The sequence below is a fragment of the Neophocaena asiaeorientalis genome, unplaced genomic scaffold, assembly GCF_003031525.2.
Source record: "Neophocaena asiaeorientalis asiaeorientalis breed wild unplaced genomic scaffold, Neophocaena_asiaeorientalis_V1.1 scaffold960, whole genome shotgun sequence".
NCBI classification, from domain to species: domain Eukaryota; kingdom Metazoa; phylum Chordata; class Mammalia; order Artiodactyla; family Phocoenidae; genus Neophocaena; species Neophocaena asiaeorientalis.
Genome location: NW_020173498.1, coordinates 270,947 through 290,963, shown reverse-complemented (window position 1 = coordinate 290,963; position 20,017 = coordinate 270,947). Strand labels below are relative to the sequence as shown.

Sequence of the window (20,017 nt, the reverse complement as noted above, 5' to 3'; positions counted from 1 at the left end):
ATACTATATTTATTTGTAACAAAGAAATAACCACATATGTTGAGAAGTCTCTATGTCCTATACTCTGTTTTTTTGACATCTTTATTGGAGTATAATTGCTTTACAATGGTGTGTTAGTTTCTGCTGTACAATGAAGTGAATCAGCTATACTGTTAAATTGTTCATTTGTGTTCTCTTGTAGTTCTCTGAGCATCTTTAGACAATTATTTTGAATTCTTTGTAGGGCAATCTCCATTTCTTTGGGGCCAGTTACTGGAGGTTTACTGTCTTCCGTTGGTGGACTCTTGTTTCCCTGACTGCATGTAGCCTTGCACAGGTGTCTGCACATTTGAAGAATCAGTCACGTCTTTCAGACTTTATGGACTAACTTCAGTAAGGGAAGACTTTCACCTGCAGGTGGGGATGCGCTGGAGAGGGCTGTGACCCCAGGCCTCTTGGTGCAGAGATCCAAGCGTAGAAGCCAGGTGTCTGGGGGTTGAGGGTGTAACGTGTCTTCAGTTCAGGCTGCTGGGGTCCCCGGCGTTGACAACTGTGTGGTCCTTGGCCAGTGCTCTGGGGGAGTCAGCAGGAGCTGCAGTGGCTGCTGGGGTCTTCAGTGGTCCCTCCAGGCCCAGCGGCCAGGAATGAGGGCAGGCAGTGATGGTGACGAGAGCCAGCAGTGTGCATACACTCCGCCACGGAGGCCAGGTGCAGGTGTCTGAGAAGCGGCAGGGCCGGATGCAGACACACACGTGGTGCTGGAGGCCGGGGCAAGCAGCAAGGGCCAGGACCGGCTGGGGGTGACCGGCAGCGGTGGGGTCCCTGGCCGTCAGCCCATACTACTGTGGCTGCTGGTTCTTGCCATGGATGCACAGCGCTGGATGCACAGCAGTGATGGGGGTAGGGCAGGGGCCATGCGCGTGCTTAGCTGGGGGGGCTAGTTCTTTTTGTTGGGTTTTGTTTGGTTTTGTTTAAATTTTTTTGGCTGTGCCTCGAGGCTTGCAGGATCTTAGTTCCCCGACCAGGGATTGAATCCGGGCCCCCTACAGTGGAAGTACCAGAGTCCTAACCACTGGACCACCAGGGAAGTCCCTGGAGGGGCTAGTTTTATATGAGTACAGGGCAGAGGCAGAAGACAGGGCCTGATTTGGGTCCACAACCAGCTACAGGGGCCCTGGCTCTCAGGCATGCTCGCCCGTGGCTACACAGCCTACCCTGAGGCAAACGCATGCTCTGGCCACTGGCCACGGGTGTCTGGCTGTCTGCATGTAAGTGCACAGCTGCAGGCGCTAGCCCCGAGTGCACCGTGATGATGGGGTCTAGGGTCAGCTGTGGGGCTCTAGGCTGGCATCCTCCACTCACAGGCTGCAGGGGACGGGGCTTGCTGCTGGTGTGGTCCCTGGGCTCCAGTGGGGACGGGGGAGGCGGGGAGGGAGAGCGGCGGGGCTTAGGTGGCTGGCGTCAGCGAACTTGAATACGGAGGCAGTGGCGGGGGGCTGATACCATCGGCAGGGGGCCCACAGGCAGCTGTACTGGTCACTGGTTCCTTCTTCAGTGGCAAAAGCTGCTGGGTTTGCATGTGTGGCAGGTCACTGTGAACCACAGTTGCTCCCACTGTCTTTGGTAGCCTTGCTTCTCTTCCTTATTCGTAGCCATATGTGTCATCTTTGCAATCTGAATGGAATGAGACTGAAGCAGGACCTTCGGATGGTGTCCCGGAAGGCCGGGGCGGCTGGTCGCTCGCGCTGCTCTTCCTTTCCTGGAAGGGGACCTCTTTCTACTGCTGGTGCTGAGCACTGCCAGCCCAGGGACGGGCTGATGAAAGCAAACTTAAGCTGTCTTCCTTCTCTCTGTGTGCACTTATTCTTGGGTTTGTTGTTCTGCTCTGTTGCTGAAGTTTCTTCAGTTGACTTAAGTGAGCTCCAGAGCCCTCTGTTTTTGTTCATGGATAGCCGTGTAATTGTGGCCCTTCGCAGCGGTGGGGCAGAGCCTGGGGTCTCCTATGCCGCCATCTTGGTGACATCATTCTAAGGGGCACATTAAGTAGGACATGTCAGTGCCCATCAGAAAAACTCCCTTCTTGGGACTTCTCTGGTGGCGCAGTGGTTAAGAATCCGCCTGACAATGCAGGGGACACGGGTTCGAGCCCTGGTCTGGGAAGATCCCACATGCTGCAGAGCAACTAAGCCCGTGCGCCACAACTACTGAGCCTGCGCTCTAGAGCCCGAGAGCCACAACTACTGAGCCCACATGCCGCAACTACTGAGCCTGCGCTCTAGAGCCCGAGAGCCACAACTACTGAGCCCGCGCACCTACAGCCCGTGCTCCACAACAAGAGAAGCCGCCGCAATGAGGAGCCCACACACCGCAACGAAGAGTAGCCCCAGCTCACCGCAACTAGAGAAAGCCCGCGCGCAGCAACAAAGACCCAACGCAGCCAGAAATAAGTAACAAACAAATTTTAAAAAAAGAAAATGAGAAAAGAAAAACTCCCTTTTTGGGAAATCCCTGGCAGTCCAGTGGTGAGGACTCTGTGCTTCCATGGCAGCACCTCAGGGGGCACGGGTTCAATCCCTGGTCGGGGAACTAAGATCCTGCATGCCGCACGGCATGGCCAAAAAAAAAAAGAAAAAGAAAAATTCCCTTCTAGGTTTGGAAGGTGATTGGATCCACCAAGTGGACCTCTTGGACACCTTGGTCCATGAAATGAGTGGATGGACGTGAGGCGTACTGCAGCAATGCAGAGGAGGACTAAAGTGAGAGGCCTTCTGAGGCACAAAACAATAACCAGAACTGTTCTGTCTGTCAACAAGAGAGAGAGTGCAGATGACTGTGGGGGAAATTCCCTGGGGGAAGGCCTTGCACATAGCTGGACTGCACCCCAGGGGACCATGAATGGGTCGTAACAGTGATAGACGCTTACTCTGGAATGGGCTTCGCATAGGCAGTGGTAGACACAAATGCTTAAAATACTGTTAAAGGATTGCAACAGAAGATCCTTACCCATTTGAGTTGCCAAGTTACATTTCTTCAGACCAAGGGATGTCCTCTCCAGCCCATAATATCCAAGAGTATCCATTATCAAATGGACAGATCGCATTGCATATCCTCATTAGAGTAATGGTTTAATAGAGGAGCAGAACAGACAGCTGAAACGTTCGTTGTCTTAAACCGGGGGTGGCAGCGGGGAGAGAAAGGCATGCAGGGGAGGCTTCCATGCCTCCCCGAGTGTGTGCCCACGCTGCACAAGAGGGGGCCTCAGTAGACTCCTCTGCTGGGGTGGGGGGCCGGTGTGGAGGAGAGGGGGTGAGGGAGGATGCTGGTGCGACTCTGTAACTTTCTTTTTTCCTACGCGATGCAGTCACCCCAGGGCTAGGGATGCAACTGCAGGTGCTGGAGGCAGGGATGATTCTTTTTTCTTTTCTTAATATTTATTTATTTGGCTGCACGGGTCTTAGTTGCAGCATGCGGATCTTTCAGTTGCGGCATGTCGGATCTAGTTCCGTGATAAGAATCGAGCCCGGGCCCCCTGCGTTGGGAGCACAGAGTCTTAACCACTGGACCACCAGGGAAGTCCCAGCAGGGATGATTCTTGAGCAAGTAACTATCTCTTTCAACCTTCGTATCAGAATTCCTACAGTCCTGATAGGGTGGATTGTACCTTCACCCTGTCTAGAAAAGGTGGGGTGACAGTGAATGCACTGTTCTGCACCTGTGTAACCCTACTCTATACGAATGGGAGGGGTCCGAGGGGGAGACACTGGCTACAATAGTATTGCTGCCAGCAACCTGGACCAGCACACAGGCCGAAATGAATGTCGCTTCCAAAGGTGAAAAAGTCTGGGTAAAAATAAATGACAAATGGAGAGAAGGAGAGATAATAGCTGAGGGGAAAGGAATGAATAAGTGGGGTATGCAATGAGGGAAATCCAACTTTATATTATTGATAATACCTCAGAAGAGGCTCAGAACGAGAGATTCATATTATCTTTCAGGACGATTGTGCCTGACACCTGGGAGGGTAAAGCTATGTTTGCCAAGACCAGCCCAGGTTTTGGAACCTGAAAAGGTCTAGCGGCAGCCTGTAGACTTGAGGGGCATCACTCTGGGAGTCATGCTAGACAGATGGTTAATGACTAAATGGATTCTAGTTAATGACCAAGAGGACATTACTAGACTCCATTTAGTCATTAACAATAAGTCCAGTTTTAACTCTAGTTTTTTGACTCCTATTTTTCAGGCTATATTTACTACCAGGAATTTGGGAGGGAATTCTGGGAGCACCCCTTCCTTCTGGGACTTCCAAACATGAGGTGTATGGCTCCTAGTGGAATGATCTCTGTGTAACCATGAACCTTGATGACCGAATACTTGGAAAGGTCCCTGGTTATAATGGACAAAATACAATGGCAGCACGTCCAACATGCCACTGCTATGCACGAACGCACATCACCCCTTTTTTGTGGATGGAAAATTATGAAGCAGAAAAGAGGAAAACAATAGGTGTCAGATGAGATTATAGCCTAAGCACCACGTGGTGGATCCAAGCGCCGCTGCGGTATAGCCCCACTCTGAGACCGAGGAGGATGTGGGAGGCTTCGTGGCATACTCAAACTAAATTACATCTCCTTGTGACTACCACTCATCTACCCCTATTATGGGGAACCCAACATTTTGGGGTGCAAAATATGCATCCCACCTGCACCCATGCTGCTCCACACGACGCAACAACGTGCGTGTAGATTGTACAACACTGGCCCGCAGGACAGAAAAAGACCGCAGGGGAGAGAGCTGCTGGCCCGGGCAGTCTGGGACAAGCAGAGTTGGCTTTAATGAGGAGTAACATTAAGAGGGAAAAGACTGATTAACTAGACTAGGCGGATTAGAGGGAGTTCTCTTCCTGGAAGAAGGAGAGTGTTGAGTCAGCCTGGAAAGAAACTGAGGCTTTAGCAAAGTGAGTCAGGCAGACTCAGCAAAAAATGCTGGATAATGCTAGAACCCAGCTTTGGGAAAGGTTCTGTGCCACCACCCAACGGAGCCTCTTAAGTATTTTAAATACCGGTGGAGGCTGAAGCAGCCACGGGTCTTGTCCCTCAATCCTAGCTGCAGCCGGCCGCTCACGGGGCACACCTCTGGGAATCTCGTGGTTCTCCAAATTTATGGAAGTTTTCTGGGGGCACTTGTAACTTACACTGATGTACTGTGACTGTTCTCACCCCGGAGTAGGTCAAAATCATATCGGGACTTCCCTGATGGTCCAGTGGTTAAGACTCTGCACTCCCAACGCAGGGGGCCCGGGTTCAATCCCTGGTCAGGGAACTAGATCCCGCATGCCGCAACTTAAGGTCCTGCACACGGCAATGAAGATCCCACATGCCGCAACAAAAGACCTGGTGCAGCCAAATAAATATTTTAAAATAAATAAATAAATAAAATCAAAATCATATCATGTCTGCTCAAGCCCTTCTCTGGCTTGCCTCATAGTAAAAGCCAAATTATCACAAGTGCCTGCTGATCTGGCCCTGCTGCCTCTCCTCCTGGCTTTCCTCTTCTCATCCCTTCCTTTCTCTCCTCACTCCTTTGGTTCCATCTTGCCATGTGTTGTTATTTGCCTGTGCCAAACACAGTCCCACTTCAGGACCTTTGCATGTGCTGCCATTGCTGCTGGATTGCTTTTTCTCCAGAAATCTTCAGGACTCACTTCTCCTCCCCATTCAACTCTTTGCTCAATGGTCACCTTGATTGAGAAACCCCTCTGACCGCTCAGTTTGAACGGCACGTACCCCCGCCCCATTGACCCTCACACTGTCTATCCCTGCACCCTGCTTTGATTTTCTCCGTAGCACCTGAAGTATTATACATGTGTTTGTTTGTGTGTATATTAGCTCTGTGAGTACAGGGGCTGTGTCTTAATTTCTGAAGTACCCCCAGAGCAAAGAACAGGCAGTAGCCCCAGCATCTTGGCACACACTGGGCGCTCAACTGATACTGGCTGAATGAATAACAAATGGCACATAAAACGAAAGTTTTAATGACTGTACTGTGCCACTGAACGCTTTGCATTTTACTTGAGACACTTTCATCTGAAGCAATGGATGGTGAATACTCGCAGAATCTTCCTTGTAAGTGAGGGGAATGTTTTTGGTGGAGAGGCCTTTCACATACCCTCATATTACAGCACGTCAGAGAAATTCTGCTCTTGCTACCTGCCAGCTGGGCTGTGCGTGTGGGTCAGGGATGGAACCCCGGATCTAACAGCCCTGTCTGATAGCACCTTCTATGCTGATGGAAATGTTTTATACTTGTACTTTCCAACAGGGCAGCACAAGCCACGAGAGTGTGGCTACTGAGCCCTTGATATGCAGCTAGTATGACCGAGAAACTGAGCTGTCAACCTATTTAATTTCAACAGCTCGGGGGGCTGAGTCCAGACGACCAGCGTCATCTGAAAAAGAGAGCAAGAGAGCTCCCTGCAGGCTTCGTGACAGACCCCGCCCCCAGCCCCACCCCAGTGGTGTGGACCAGCCCCATTACTTTTCCCCTGTAGCTTCCACCCGGGTTTAAAAGGACCTGAGACAATGTGATTCCCTAGCTAACTAGTTCTCTAAGGCCCAGCCCAGATCAGTTTCTATTCCCCAAGAGTCCCATGACCCCATGAGATAGCATCCTGTCTCTCTTGTCAGGAAGAGGAAACTGACTCACAGTGTAACTGTCACGAGCTGAGGCCTCAGAACAATTTGCAGACTAGGTGAGGCTGGGCTTAGCTACATAGCAACCCTCACCCACTCAGCAGGTGGGTGGGTCTGTGACACAAATACGAACCTGTCAGAAGCTAGGCGTGGTTATAATAGCTTTGGTGGGTCAGAAGCTAGGCGTGGTTATAATAGCTTTGGTGGTATGCCAGATACTGTTCTAAGTGGTTTACAGGATGGAGTAGATGCTAGTGTTATTCCATTTCACAAGCAACTCATGTACAGACAGGTCAAGTTTGCCAAGATGACGCGCCTTGTGTGAAACGATCAATGTTTTAAGCTGCTACATGTTGGAGAGGTTTGTTATGCAGCAAGAGCTCACTGTTGTTGGAGCTTCCTGGGAGGACTCTGGTATCCCGGCTACAGCAGGTTGGCACGTTGGCCAAAGATGGCACAACAGGTAAACGGTAAAGTGAGGATTCAAACCTGGGAGTGTGATGGCAGAGCCACTAACCGTGACTGTATCAGCTGAGGTTCTTGGTGGCCAGCAACAGAAAACAATGCTCGCTAACATGCCTTTCAAGTTTCTGTAGAAAAGGCAATAGCACAGCCTGCGCCGTTTCCCCATTCTCTTTGAGATCGTGACCTTCTGCAAAGCCTGGGCCTCTAAGGTGACTGCTCATCTTTATTGTCCTTTCCTACTCTGAAACCATTTCCACTAAGATCAGGTACAAGACAAGGTTGCCCACTCTCACCACTCTTAATGCAACATAGTATTGGAAGTTTTAGCCACAGCAGTCAGAGAAGAAAAAGAAATAAAAGGAATCCAAATCGGAAAAGGAGGTAAATGTGCCACTGTACTGTTTTTATTTTTACAGTGAATGCTTCAGATAGAGCTGCTTGTGAACCACACTGACGTGTGGCTCTCCTGAAAGGCCTCTCACGTGGGCTTTAGCACAGGACTAGTTGGTGCCCAAGAATGCCATGACAATAATGTCCGTAATCACAACCATAGTGACAGCTGTGTGGCAGGCACTGTGTACCATGCGTTCCACATGCATTCTCTGAAACCTCCAGCAGCCTTGCAGGATAGTCATTTAATCCCTGTTTCCCAGAAGAAAGGATTGAAGCTCAGAGGGGAAAGAATGTCTTGCCTAAGGCTACATCATCAGAAGGTAGAGTTGGAATTCTCACCAGAATTGTCTGAAAGATCATACAATTGTACTGCTTTAGGCTAACTTCTCATTTAAAGTCATTTAAATTAGAGATGAAGATAATAATTGTATTCATCTCTTTCCCAGCACCCAGTATGTGCAGGACACGGTAGAGGCTTTCTATGCAATTATTCAATTCTTACATGGACCCTCTGAAGGAGTAAAGACTAGTATTCACACTTTACAGAGTGTGATGGTTAATTTCAGAGGTCAGCATGGCTAGGCTCTGGTGCCCAGTTACTTGATCAAACCCAGTTTAGATGTTGCTGTGAAAGGATTTATAGATGGGATTGATTACTGATATAATTAAATCAATTGACCTTGCTTAATGGAAATTATCCTTCATGCTGTGGGTGGGCTGCATCCAGTCAGTTGAAGCACTGATTCTGATCCGAGGAGAGAGGGTGAGACAGGATTCATGGGGCCGCCTAGACCCAAGAGGTGGGAGCCAGTCTCTGAGCAATTTTAAGAGGGAGAAATGTAAGCGACCACATTTTTCTCAAAGCAGGGTTAAAACTGGGGCAAGATCAAACTTGCTCAAGCATTCTGCCCAGTAACTGTATTTGCACCGCAAAGAGACAATCATCAGTCCTAGAGAAAGGGCGCTGGGAGCTGGGGTAGGGGGACGGGCAGTGCATACCTTGGGAATGTACCCTCCTCTCCGCTCCCTCAGGGCTCGCAGGGGACCAGAGTCCGAATGCTCCTGGATCAACGTGAATGTCTGAATTATCGAGGCAGACCGCCCCAAAATCCGTTTAGTTAGCTAGTTAGGGGACTTCCCTGGTGGTCCAGTGGGTAAGACTCCACGCTCCCAATGCAGGGGGCCCGTGTTCAATCCCTGGTTGGAGAACTAGATCCCGCATGCCTCAAATAAGAGTTACCATGCCGCAACTAAGGGTTCGCACGCCGCAACGAAGTTCCCTCGTGCCGCAGCTAAGACCCAGCGCAGCCAAAAGAAATCAAGCAATCGATCAATAAAAATAAATAAATAAATATTAAAAATAAGTTAGCTAATTAGAACTGCTCCTCGGGATGGCATTCCAGACTAAGACTGAGATCATGATGGCAGCTCCAGGGCTACCCAAGGCCAGCTCATCTCCATGTTGATGACTAATGGTTTTTTACTCCATAGCCAGTCTCAGTGTTGGGATTTTACTGCAAAGATGTGGGGTTCTGGAAAGTTCTGAGATTGTACCACTAATGCCTGGGGGGAGGGTTACCAAGGAAGGGAAGATGAAGGAGGGAGTTTGCCCAGAGATAAACCTATAAGGGGTGTGTGTGTGTCTGAATGTCTGTCTGTCTGTCTTTCATCTAGGCTCCTCTGACTTCAGAATCTTGCTCAAATTTACACAGTAAGTGCAGGAACCAGAACTCTGGTCTTCTTACTAGAGCAGCAACCCAGTAATAGGATTGAGTGCGTGCGTGTGCGCCTGTGTGTGTCCACCTTATCCCAAACTCTTCTGGAGTGTTATCAAATCGATTATCAGTGGATGCCACAATTAATGAAAGAACACTTACCCTTATTCTCTTTCTGGACACAGAGGACCTGAGGTCAGTTTTTCACTTAGTGGCAGATTCAAGCTGTCGATGTTTAAGCTCCCCTAACAGTGTGGAACTTAAGCCAGTTGGCACTTTGGGCACTCAGGGCTCGTGCTGGCAACGTGGCGGCAGAACTGGATGCTCCAACAGCAATGCTGGGATGGTCTGAAAGCCAGGCTGCACCCCTGCACCCGTAAGTGTTTCTTCCTGCACAGTAAGGGTCCAAGCTCAGCTTTTCCTTGAATAAAAGCTGCTGATTTGATTTTTAAGATACATTTTACTTTGGAATAATTCTAAATGTACGGAAAATTTGCAGAGGTATTACAAAGGGTTCCTATATACCTCCCGTCAGTTTTCGTTTCTCCTAATGGTATCATCTCTCGTTACCTTTGTGGTATGTTTGTCAAAGCTTAGATATTGACGTCAATACATTACTAATAACTAAACTGCAGACTTTATTTGGATTTCACCAGTTTTTCCATTAATGTCCTTTTTTGTTCCAGGATCCAGCTCGTGATACCTCATTCACTTAGTTGTCCTGGGTCCTTAGTGCCTCTGGTCTATGACAGTTTCTGTCTTGCATTTTTTGCCTTGACTGTTTTGAGGAAGACTGGACAGATGTTTTCTAGAATGGATCTCAGTTGGGGTGTATCTGATGTATTTTCTCAAGTTCATAATGCGATTATGAGTTTGGGGGGAAGAATACCACAGAGGTGAAATGCCCTTCTCATCACATCCTACCTGGGGGTCTCTGACGTCCACAAGATGCCATTGAGGTGTTGACTTTGATCACTTGGTCAAGGTCATGTTTGCCAGATTTCTCCGCATTAAAGTAACAGTTTTTGTCTTTCCGTACGCTATTGTTTGGCAGTGAGTTACCAAATCCAGCCTACCCTCAGGGGTGGGGGAATTACCTGAGGTAATTCCTTTACCTCCTGAGGTGGGAGTAATTTGATTTGTTTTTTTGAAAACTGAGGATCACTCTGCTATATCCGACCTCGTTTATAATTTGCCATTTCTTTATATTATGTGAGGGAGAATGTGTCTATCATCTTATAGCTGATTTAGGGATTAAATCAGGGACATGGGACATAGGGAAGAACAGGAAATACACCGATGAACAAAGTGGATGGTGAGGCAGGCGAAATGAGGTTTATGCTCACATATGAAATCACTGTGGAACATGCTCTGAATTTAAGCAGTTTCATCTAAAAAACTTGAAATGATATCATCTATCTTCTTGAGTAATTGTGAGAATTAAGTTGTACAAGGAACCTGGAAGTACTGAGCACAATGTTTGGTATACAGTAGATACTCAATAAAGGTTAGTTGCCTTCCTTCAAGAAGAAAATGACATAATGTAGTTTTCAGGAGCATGGATCCTGGCTCCTGGCCCCAAACTGACTGCTTTTGAGACTTGGTTCTCCCGCTTCAAGCTGTGTGACCTTGGGCCAGTTACTTAACCTTTCAGTGCCTCAGCTTTTTCTTGGGCAAAAGGGAGATAATAATAGTATTCCTCTGTTGGTGGCAATGTTAATTGATGCAGCCACTATGGAGAACAGTATGGAGTTACCTTAAAAAACTAAAAATAGAGTTACCATATGATCCAGCAATTCCACTTCTGAGCATATATCCAGAAAAGATAAAAACTTTAATTTGAAAAGATCCATGCACTCAAATGTTCATACCAGCACTATTTTTTTTGTGTGTGTGGTACGTGGGCCTCTCAGTGTTGTGGCCTCTCCCGTTGCGGAGCGCAGGCTCCGGACGCTCAGGCTCAGCGGCCATGGCTCACGGACCCAGCCGCTCCGCGGCATGTGGGATCTTCCCGCACCGGGGCACGAACCCGTGTCCCCTGCATTGGCAGGCAGACTTTCAACCACCGCCAGCAGGGAAGCCCCCGATACCAGCACTATTAATAATAGCCAAGACGTGGAAGCAACCTAAATGTCCATCAACAGAGGAATGGATAAAGAAGATGTGGTACATATATACAATGGAATATTACTCAGCCATAAAAAAGAATGAAATATTCCCATTTGCAGCAACAGGGATGGACCTAGAGATTATCATACTAAGTGAAGTAAGTCAGACAGAGAAAGACAAATATCATGTGATATTGCTTATATGTGGAATCTAAAATATGACACAAGTGAACTTATTTACAAAACAGAAATAGACTCACAGACATAAAAAACAAACTTACGGTTACCAAAGGGCAAGGAGGGGAGAGATAAATTAGGAATTTGGGATTAACAGGTGTACACTACTATATGTAAAATAGATAAACAACAAGAGCCTACTGTATAGTACAGGGAACTGTATTCAGTATCTTGGAATAACCTATAGTAGAAAAGAATCTGAAAAAGAATATATATATATACACATATATATATAACTGAATCACACCTGAGACTAACACATTGTAAATCAACTATGCTTCAGTAAAAAAAAATTAGTATCCCTCTCGTGAGGAATAGTCGGTATGAGTTTTAAATGATTTATTGTATGTAAAGGGCATAGAACAGTGCCTGGCACACTTGCAAATATTCCATATCATTCAATACATTCATAGCTTGGGCATCAGGAGAAAAATACAATATGCATTGTTTTAATATTTAATCATCCTCTGGATTACTATATCCCACTTTTTTTCTGTCAGATTTGTCCTCAGCATTATTGGGGTATCACTAAGATACAATAAACTGTCCATACATGTACAAGTGAAAAATTTTGACACATTAATATATCTGTAAAGCCATCAGTACAATCAAAATACTGAACACGTCCATTAGGCCCCCAAAGTTTTCTTATGTCTCTTTATAATTCCTCTCTTTTTTGCTTCCTGTTCCCGGGAAACTACTGATTTGCTCTCTGTTACCGTAGATTTGTTTGTGTTTTCTAGATATTTCTATGAATGGAATCATATAGTAGGTACTTTCTTTTTGGGAGGTGTGGCTTCTTTCAGCCCGACTATTCTGAGGTTCGTCCATGTTGTTGCTTCTATAGATAGTTCATTCCCTTTTATCCAGAGAAGTATTCCATTATGTGGCTATATGATAATTTTTTTTTTTTTTGCGGTACGCGGGCCTGTCACTGTTGTGGCCTCTCCCGTTGCGGAGCACAGGCTCCGGACGCGCAGGCTCAGCGGCCATGGCTCACGGGCCCAGCCGCTCCGCGGCATGTGGGATCTTCCCGGACCGGGGCACGAACCCGTGTCTCCTGCATCGGCAGGCGGACTCTCAACCACTGCGCCACCAGGGAAGCCCTATATGATAATTTTTTAATCCATTCCTCTGTTTATGAGCATTTGTATTATTTTATTATTTATTATTTTACTATTACTATGTTTTGCTCTTGCAGATAAAGATGCCCTGAACAGCCATGCCCAAGACTATATATGAACACATGCTTTGATTTCTCTTGAGTAAACACTGTTGATCCTCATTATTCACCAATTCTATATTTGCAAATTTGTCTACTTTCTACAATGTATAACCCCCAAATCAATACTTGTGGTCATAGGCCCACTTGTGCAGCGCAGCAAAACACCCGAGTCGCCAGACTTGTACGTTCCCAGCTGAGGTCGAACAAGACGATGCTCTGCCTTCTTGATTCTGCTCTAAGACGGATGAGCTGAGGATGGAGATGGGGGCGGCAGGGTGCCTCGTGCCATCAAAGGACTCCAGCTCTGGGGCCAGTCGATGGGGCTTGAATCCCCACTCAGGCTCCTACCAGTGGGGTGGCCTCAGACAAGTCACCTAACATGACAGAACTTCTGTCTGGGTGGGTTTCTGTCCCTGGCAACCGCGTGATTCCTAAGCCCCTCACCAACTGGGCTGCGACTCTGTCTCTAGAAGTCCTTCCTTCCTGTTGTCACAGACCTCTGGTGTTATACTGGCCTTGCTGTTGCTGATTAAGTATTGGTGGTAGTGGTTACCAGGGGCTGGGTGGGGAGGGGATATGGGAGTTGTCGTTCAATGGGTAGAGAATTTTCGTTATGCAAGATGAGAAAGTTCTGGAGTTCTGCTGACAATATGCATATAGTTAACACTACTGTACCGCACACTTCAAGGTGGTTATGACGGCAACGTTTATGTTATATGCTTGTATGCCACAATAACATTTTTAATTTTTAATTTAAAAATGCTTTAACAAGTCTTCAGTGCCAGTGATTAGGGGTAGAATATGAATTTTCCGTTTCAGATCTCGGTATCAGAGACGGGAAGGGGTTTCTGTGTTCAATTTTCCTGGGTCAGCATGTGCCCCTGATTCAAAACTACTCTTCCATTCAGCTAATTTGACAGAAATGCAAGAACGTGTCAAATATGGAAGGACAGGAGTAGGGGGCTTGGGGGGGAAGAGGGGTGAAAATATCAGCAATGGCCTTCATAGTGGGGACAATGGGTAAGAGCTTGGAAATACGCTGATGGATTGGGTTAACTCTTGTTTTTATGAGAAATAATCTACTTACAGAAGATAGCTAAGGATTTAGAAGACAGTCATAAATACAAATGTTATTAGAATTAGATGCCCTTAACAAGAGTTTTGAATAAAACTGTCAGTTTTGGTCGCAAAGTTTCCAAAATTGTCTTTGTTTGGCTTTGGATGTATTTACCTACTCCTGCTAAGACTAGCCCAAATACTGTAAAAAAAAAATAAACAAAATTCAAAACTTAAAAAAAAAAAAGCACTAGCCAGAATAAGTGTTATCACACTGGACTTCAAAGTGCAAATGTGTTATCAGCCTCTTTTAAAAGCACAAATATTATCTTTAGCTTAGGTTTCTAAGGGTAGAAACTGAACTGAAGCCCAATGTCATGAAGTTAAGATAATCTTGTGTAATCTGTCCTTCAGTTGAATAGGCGTATAGAAGCACTTGTAAAATGCTGTTTCCTGAAATCCTTATGGAAAGGAAGGAAACATTTTTGGAAGCAGTGCATTGCCTGGATCAGCCCTGACCAGCTGCCCCTCCTGGCTGTGGTGCTCACGGCTGTTTCCTTCTCTGAATGGCATCCTGCTTTCCTCTGTAAATGACAGCAGGTGACAAGATGACCTCTAAGCTTCTTCCCAGTTCTGGCACTGGACAGTTCTCTTATGTGACCATTTAACTTTCCTGGAAAAAAAAAAGGTGAGAATTAAAAATTTGATACTCAAATTACATGAGAAGAATTAAAATTAAATGATTTGATTTTGATGTGAGTGTGCCTAGAACATTGGGGAAATTTTTATTTTTAGCACTGATATCTAATTCTGCAAATGAATAATAGAAGTGATGGCACACAACCATCGCTGGTGCATCCTACTGCCTTCATATGCTCTACAGGCTGCTCAGCTGTCCCTGCCGGCACATAGCAAAGAATCCCCAAGAGTACTCTGTGCTCCAGACCTTGCTTGCTTTGCTTCCATCTAATCTAACCTGTCTTTTGTCCCATTTTTTCAGAACCTTCGTTAAATGTCATTGTTTCCAATGACTTTTCTTTTCTGTCTGTGCCACGCAGCATGCGGGATCTTGGTTCTCCCGACCGGGGATCAAACCATCCATGTCCCCGGCATTGGGAGCGTGGAGTCATAACCACTGGCCTGCCAGGGAAGTCCCCCAGTGACTTAAGGAGATGTATAGAAGTTATTGCTATGGCGTTTTTCTGGAATAACTCACCAAAACAATTTGCTTGCTTATGAGACATCTTAAATGTCCTTATGGAAACCGCGGCTGGCTGGTTGGGTTGGGACCTTGAGGTCTGGGAAGTTCTTCGGGGTCGCTCACATGCCACATTGAGCCCTCCTCCTATGTCTTCAAAGACGTGTTCTTCCCTCCGAGTCGCTCCCAGTCTATTGGGAGAATAAAATGCTGTATTGGCATAAAAATTCTCCCTTCCTTCCACGCACAAGATTTTCCACCTTGTCCAGCTATGCTGTACATGGCCAGTGTGTGGCAGCACCACGTTTTGCCAGAGTTTGAGAAACAGTGGAGTCAGGCAAAGCAGCATGCTCTGAATTTCCGGTTCTCTAGAGGTGCAGGTGAGCCTCTAAAAGTGACCGTCTGCAACTCAGCAGTTAGCGGTTTTAGTAGTCAGTAGTTTTCTATGTGCCAAGGTCTGAGCAAGTTGCATTCCACTTATTAACCCATATTCATCCGCCAAACAAACTTACTGGTATTTTCTTTATTTGACAGATGACAAACCTGAAACAGAAAAGCAAAGCCCCTTGCCCAAGCTCATACCGCTAGGAACCAGCAAAACCGAGATCCAAACCCACCCAAGTCTCTCTGTCTTTTTCTTTTTTTAATAACTTTTTTTAAGCGAGCATTATACATTTTTATTATTTTTTATTATTTTTTTTAAATTTTAATTTATTTTTTATACAGCAGGTTCTTATTTGTCATCCATTTTATACACATCAGTGTATACATGTCAATCCCAATCGCCCGATTCATCCCACCACCATCCCCACCCCCTGCCACTTTCCCCCCTTGGTGTCCATATGTTTGTTCTCTACATCTGTGTCTCTATTTCTGCCCTGCAAACCGGTCTATATGTACCATTTTTCTAGGTTCCACATATATGCGTTAATATACGATATTTGTTTTCCTCTTTCTGACTTACTTCACTCTGTATGACGGTCTCTAGATCCATCCACGTCTCTACAAATGACCCAATTTCATTCCATTTTATGGCTGAGTAATATTCCATTGTATATATGTACCACATCTTCTTTATCCATTCGTCTGTCGATGGGCATTTAGGTTGCTTCCATGACCTGCCTATTGTAAATAGTGCTGCAATGAACATTGGGGTGCAGGTGTCTTTTTGAATTATGGTTTTCTCAAGGTATATGCCTAGTAGTGGGATTGCTGGGTCATATGGTAATTCTATTTTTAGTTTTTTGAGGAACCTCCAAACTGTTCTCCATAGTGGCTGTATCAACTTACTTTCCCACCAACAGTGCAAGAGGGTTCCCTTTTCTCCACACCCTCTCCTGCATTTGTTGTTTGTAGATTTCTCTCTTTAAAGCACAATGCTTTGCTACCAAATAGGATGTCATTCTAGCATTCGTGAGGAAATCTAGAAAATACAGGAAAAAGTGGTAAAGTTGTACCAAGTCCACAGTAGAAAATATACTGGTTTGCAGAGACATCAGTAATTATAGGGGAGGGATCAAGAAATCTTTTCTGTCAAGAGCCAAAGAGTAAATATTCTAGTCTTGGGTGGCCAGATGGTTTCTGTTACAACTGGTCAGCTCTGCTGTTGCCATGGGAAAGCAGCTATGGACAATCTGTAAACCAATGGCTATGTTCCAGTGGCATTGTATTTATGGACACTGAAACGTGAATTTCATGTATCGTGAAATATTCTTTTTCTTCAAATTTCCTTTCAGCCATTCAAAAATTTACAACAGTTCTTAGCTCACAGGCTGTACAGAAACATGTGTCAGGTGGATTGGCCCTCACCCATGATGCCCATTGTAGTTTTGTCCACCCATGGTATAGAGGGAAGAAAAATGACTAGACTTAATTTAATGATGACCACCTAACATCGGCGAGGTGCCAAAAACCCAGTGATCAGTAGACAGAAATTGCTCTCCATAGGCTAGTGGTGGGGCAAACAGACAAGCAAAGAGAGGGGCACCAGGTCCTAGTAGAACAGGTGGAAGGGCTCCTAACCCAGACTTGGGAGGGCTGGGAAGGGGTGCCACACGGGGGGCCTGATGGACGGGACGAACTCATCAAGAAAAGGGGGGGAGTGAATATTCCAGGTACAATATTAGGGTCGAGACCTCATGCTACCATGAACTCATTATTGACCCTCAGGCAAGTCAGTGCATGTGTGGGCTTCAATCTCCTCTTGGGCAAAGTGGGTGTAAGGTCAATGCTCACCTCCTAGGTTGTCCGTGAGAAAATGGAGCCAAGAGGGTGATAGAACATCAGTGACAGTTCATTTTCAAGACGCTCCATTTGTGACTTGAGCGAGCTGGTCTGAAAAAGCTGCAAGATTCCTTCCAATCCCGCGTCTCTGAATTCTTGATTTTTATCTTTAGGTAAAGAGAAACCCTGCTTTCAGCAATTCTGGGAGCTGTCAACATTAATATCAGTCACTGCTGGTGGTGACCTGCCGCACAACAACTGATGTGGCCCCAAACTGAAGAAATATACCGTCCCTTGTGGCCAAACATGATGTCGGTGATGGTGAGGGTGTCCCTCTCCGGGGTAAGAGGGCTGTGAGACGGACACACGTTCTACCCCCTCCTCCCCGGGGGAACACCTTGAGTCGGCAGCCCTGACAGATTTGTTAGGGTCTTAACTTGAGATTGACCTGGACCAAGGTACCTAACACTGCTCAGCTGTTGCTCCGTTGGCCCCAGTGGCTCATGTTCTCAGATCCACTCAATCCCTTCATCGTTAGAGAAGAACTTCAGCTGTGCTTGATCCACTGTCCCTTAAGTGAGTGGCAGTATTTCTCTTCTTGCTCAAAATAAGAAGTGGGAGTAGATTCCCCAGCAGTCGGGGGATGGACCTGAAGACTGACTTCAGCAATGATATGAAGTGACAAACACAGAAGAGATGGTAGGAAACATGAAGCTGAAGGTGTTCGAGTTCGTTGTAGGGCTTATGGCCGTTTCTCTAATTCTTTCGTTCCTCTATACCAACAATTTAGTCCTGCCAAAATACCTTCCAGCGGGGAGAATCTCAAACTCTTCAGTGCTTGCAGAAGTCTGTGACATGATCATAGCAGGAAAGAAAATCTTGTATGGAAATATACCAATGACACCACTGAGAAACATGACTTGCCAACAATACTTGACCCAGAATCACTACATAATGAAACCTTTGTCCAAAGACGAAGCTGAGTTCCCTTTGGCATATGTCATGGTCATCCACAAAGACTTTGATACATTTGAGAGGCTTTTCAGGGCTATTTACATGCCTCAAAATGTCTACTGCGTTCATGTGGATGAGAAAGCCACCTCTGCTTTCAAGGATTCGGTAGGAAGGCTGCTGAGCTGCTTCGCAAATGCCTTTCTGGCTTCCAAGAGGGAGTCTGTGGTCTATGCAGGAATTTCCAGGCTCCAGGCTGACCTGAATTGCCTGCAAGACCTCATAGACTCAGAGGTTCCCTGGAAGTACGCCATCAACACCTGCGGGCAAGATTTCCCCCTGAAAACCAACAGGGAGATCGTTCAGTATATAAAAGGATTTAAAGGGAAAAACATCACCCCAGGGGTGCTGCCTCCAGCTCATATTATCAGAAGGACCAGATATGTGCACTTGGAGCAGAAATACCAATTGTTTTCCTTCATGCTGTGGACTTGGATAAGAAAAATGTCTCCTCCCCATAATCTCACCATTTACTTTGGCTCCACCTATGTAGCCCTTACAAGAGAATTTGCTAATTTTGTTCTGCAAGACCAGAGGGCCATTGATTTACTTGGGTGGTCGAAGGACACCTACTCTCCTGATGAACATTTCTGGGTGACACTTAACAGGATTCCAGGTATGTGGAACTTGATTTCCATTCTTCATAAAGTCTGGAAGTATTTGTGTGTGTGTGTGTGTGTGTGTGTGTGTGTGTGTGTGAGTGTGTGTGTGTTTTACACTTTGAAAATATCTTCAATTGCATTATATATATTCACCTATGTTTCCAGTTTTATGGACACCCTGTAGGCTGTTTTGTGTGTCTGTTTCAATGGAATTCATATAACCTAAGTTACAGTTCTTACATATCAGTTCTAAGGCTCTGTCTTTGTGACTCTGAAGGACAGGCCTTTGGGGGTGAGACTCAAGGTAAACAGAACTTTGCACTTCCACATTCCGGCTTTTGCTATTCTGCTTTTATTTTTTTTTTAATGTTATTTTTTTCATATTTATTTAATTATTTATTTGGTTGCTCCAGGTCTTAGCTGCCGCAGGCAGGCTCCTTAGTTGCGGCTCTAGGTCTCCTTAGTTGTGGCATGCGAACTCTTAGTTGCAGCATGCATGTGGGATCTAGTTTCCTGACCAGGGATTGAACCCGGGCCCCCTGCATTGGGAGCGTGGAGTCTTATCAACTGTGCCAACCAGGGAAGTCCCCTGTTATTCTGCTTTTAAACAACAGAGGTAACTCCATTAACTGCCTCTACCTTAAAGAGAAGGAGAGGATTTGCACTAGTATGCTTCCAGGCAACTTTATCCTCCTGGGAATGGAGAGAGCGTTAGGAAGGGGCTGATTTGCAGGAAAACTACTGGAGGGAGGAGGTTGGAAGGAGATGGTTTTCTGGAAACATTACCTCATCTTTTTAATTGAAGTATAGTTGATTTACAATGTTGTGTTAGTTTCTGGTGTATGGCAAAGTGATTCAATTATATATATTCTTTTTCAGATTCTTTTCCATTATAGTTTATTACAAGATGTTAAATATAGTTCCTTGTGCTATGCAGTAGGAGCTTGTTGTTTATCTATTTTATCTATAGTAGTTTGTATCTGTTAATCTCAGACTCCTAATTTATCTGTCCCCTCCCTTTCCCGTTGGTAACTGTTAAGTTTTTATGTTTGTGAGTCTATTTCTGTTTTGTAAATAACCTCACTTGTATCACATTTTAGATTCCACATACGTGAT

General features: G+C 45.9%; 1 protein-coding gene across 4 annotated transcripts in view; it reads left to right on the top strand.

Annotated features, from left to right (window-relative positions):
* GCNT2 (glucosaminyl (N-acetyl) transferase 2 (I blood group)) overlaps positions 1–20,017 on the top strand; it is a 114,191-nt gene that overhangs the window by 8,636 nt on the left and 85,538 nt on the right. For 2 of the 4 annotated variants that reach the window (XM_024747564.1, XM_024747569.1), the window contains exon 2: positions 17,462–18,915. In XM_024747564.1, coding sequence (XP_024603332.1) covers positions 17,985–18,915 — 931 coding nt within the window. In that variant the 5' untranslated portion in view covers positions 17,462–17,984. Of the gene's footprint in view, positions 1–614; positions 880–9,406; positions 9,618–17,461; positions 18,916–20,017 lie in introns of those variants that run through there. The other 2 variants (XM_024747566.1, XM_024747565.1) reach the window with 2 other exon arrangements.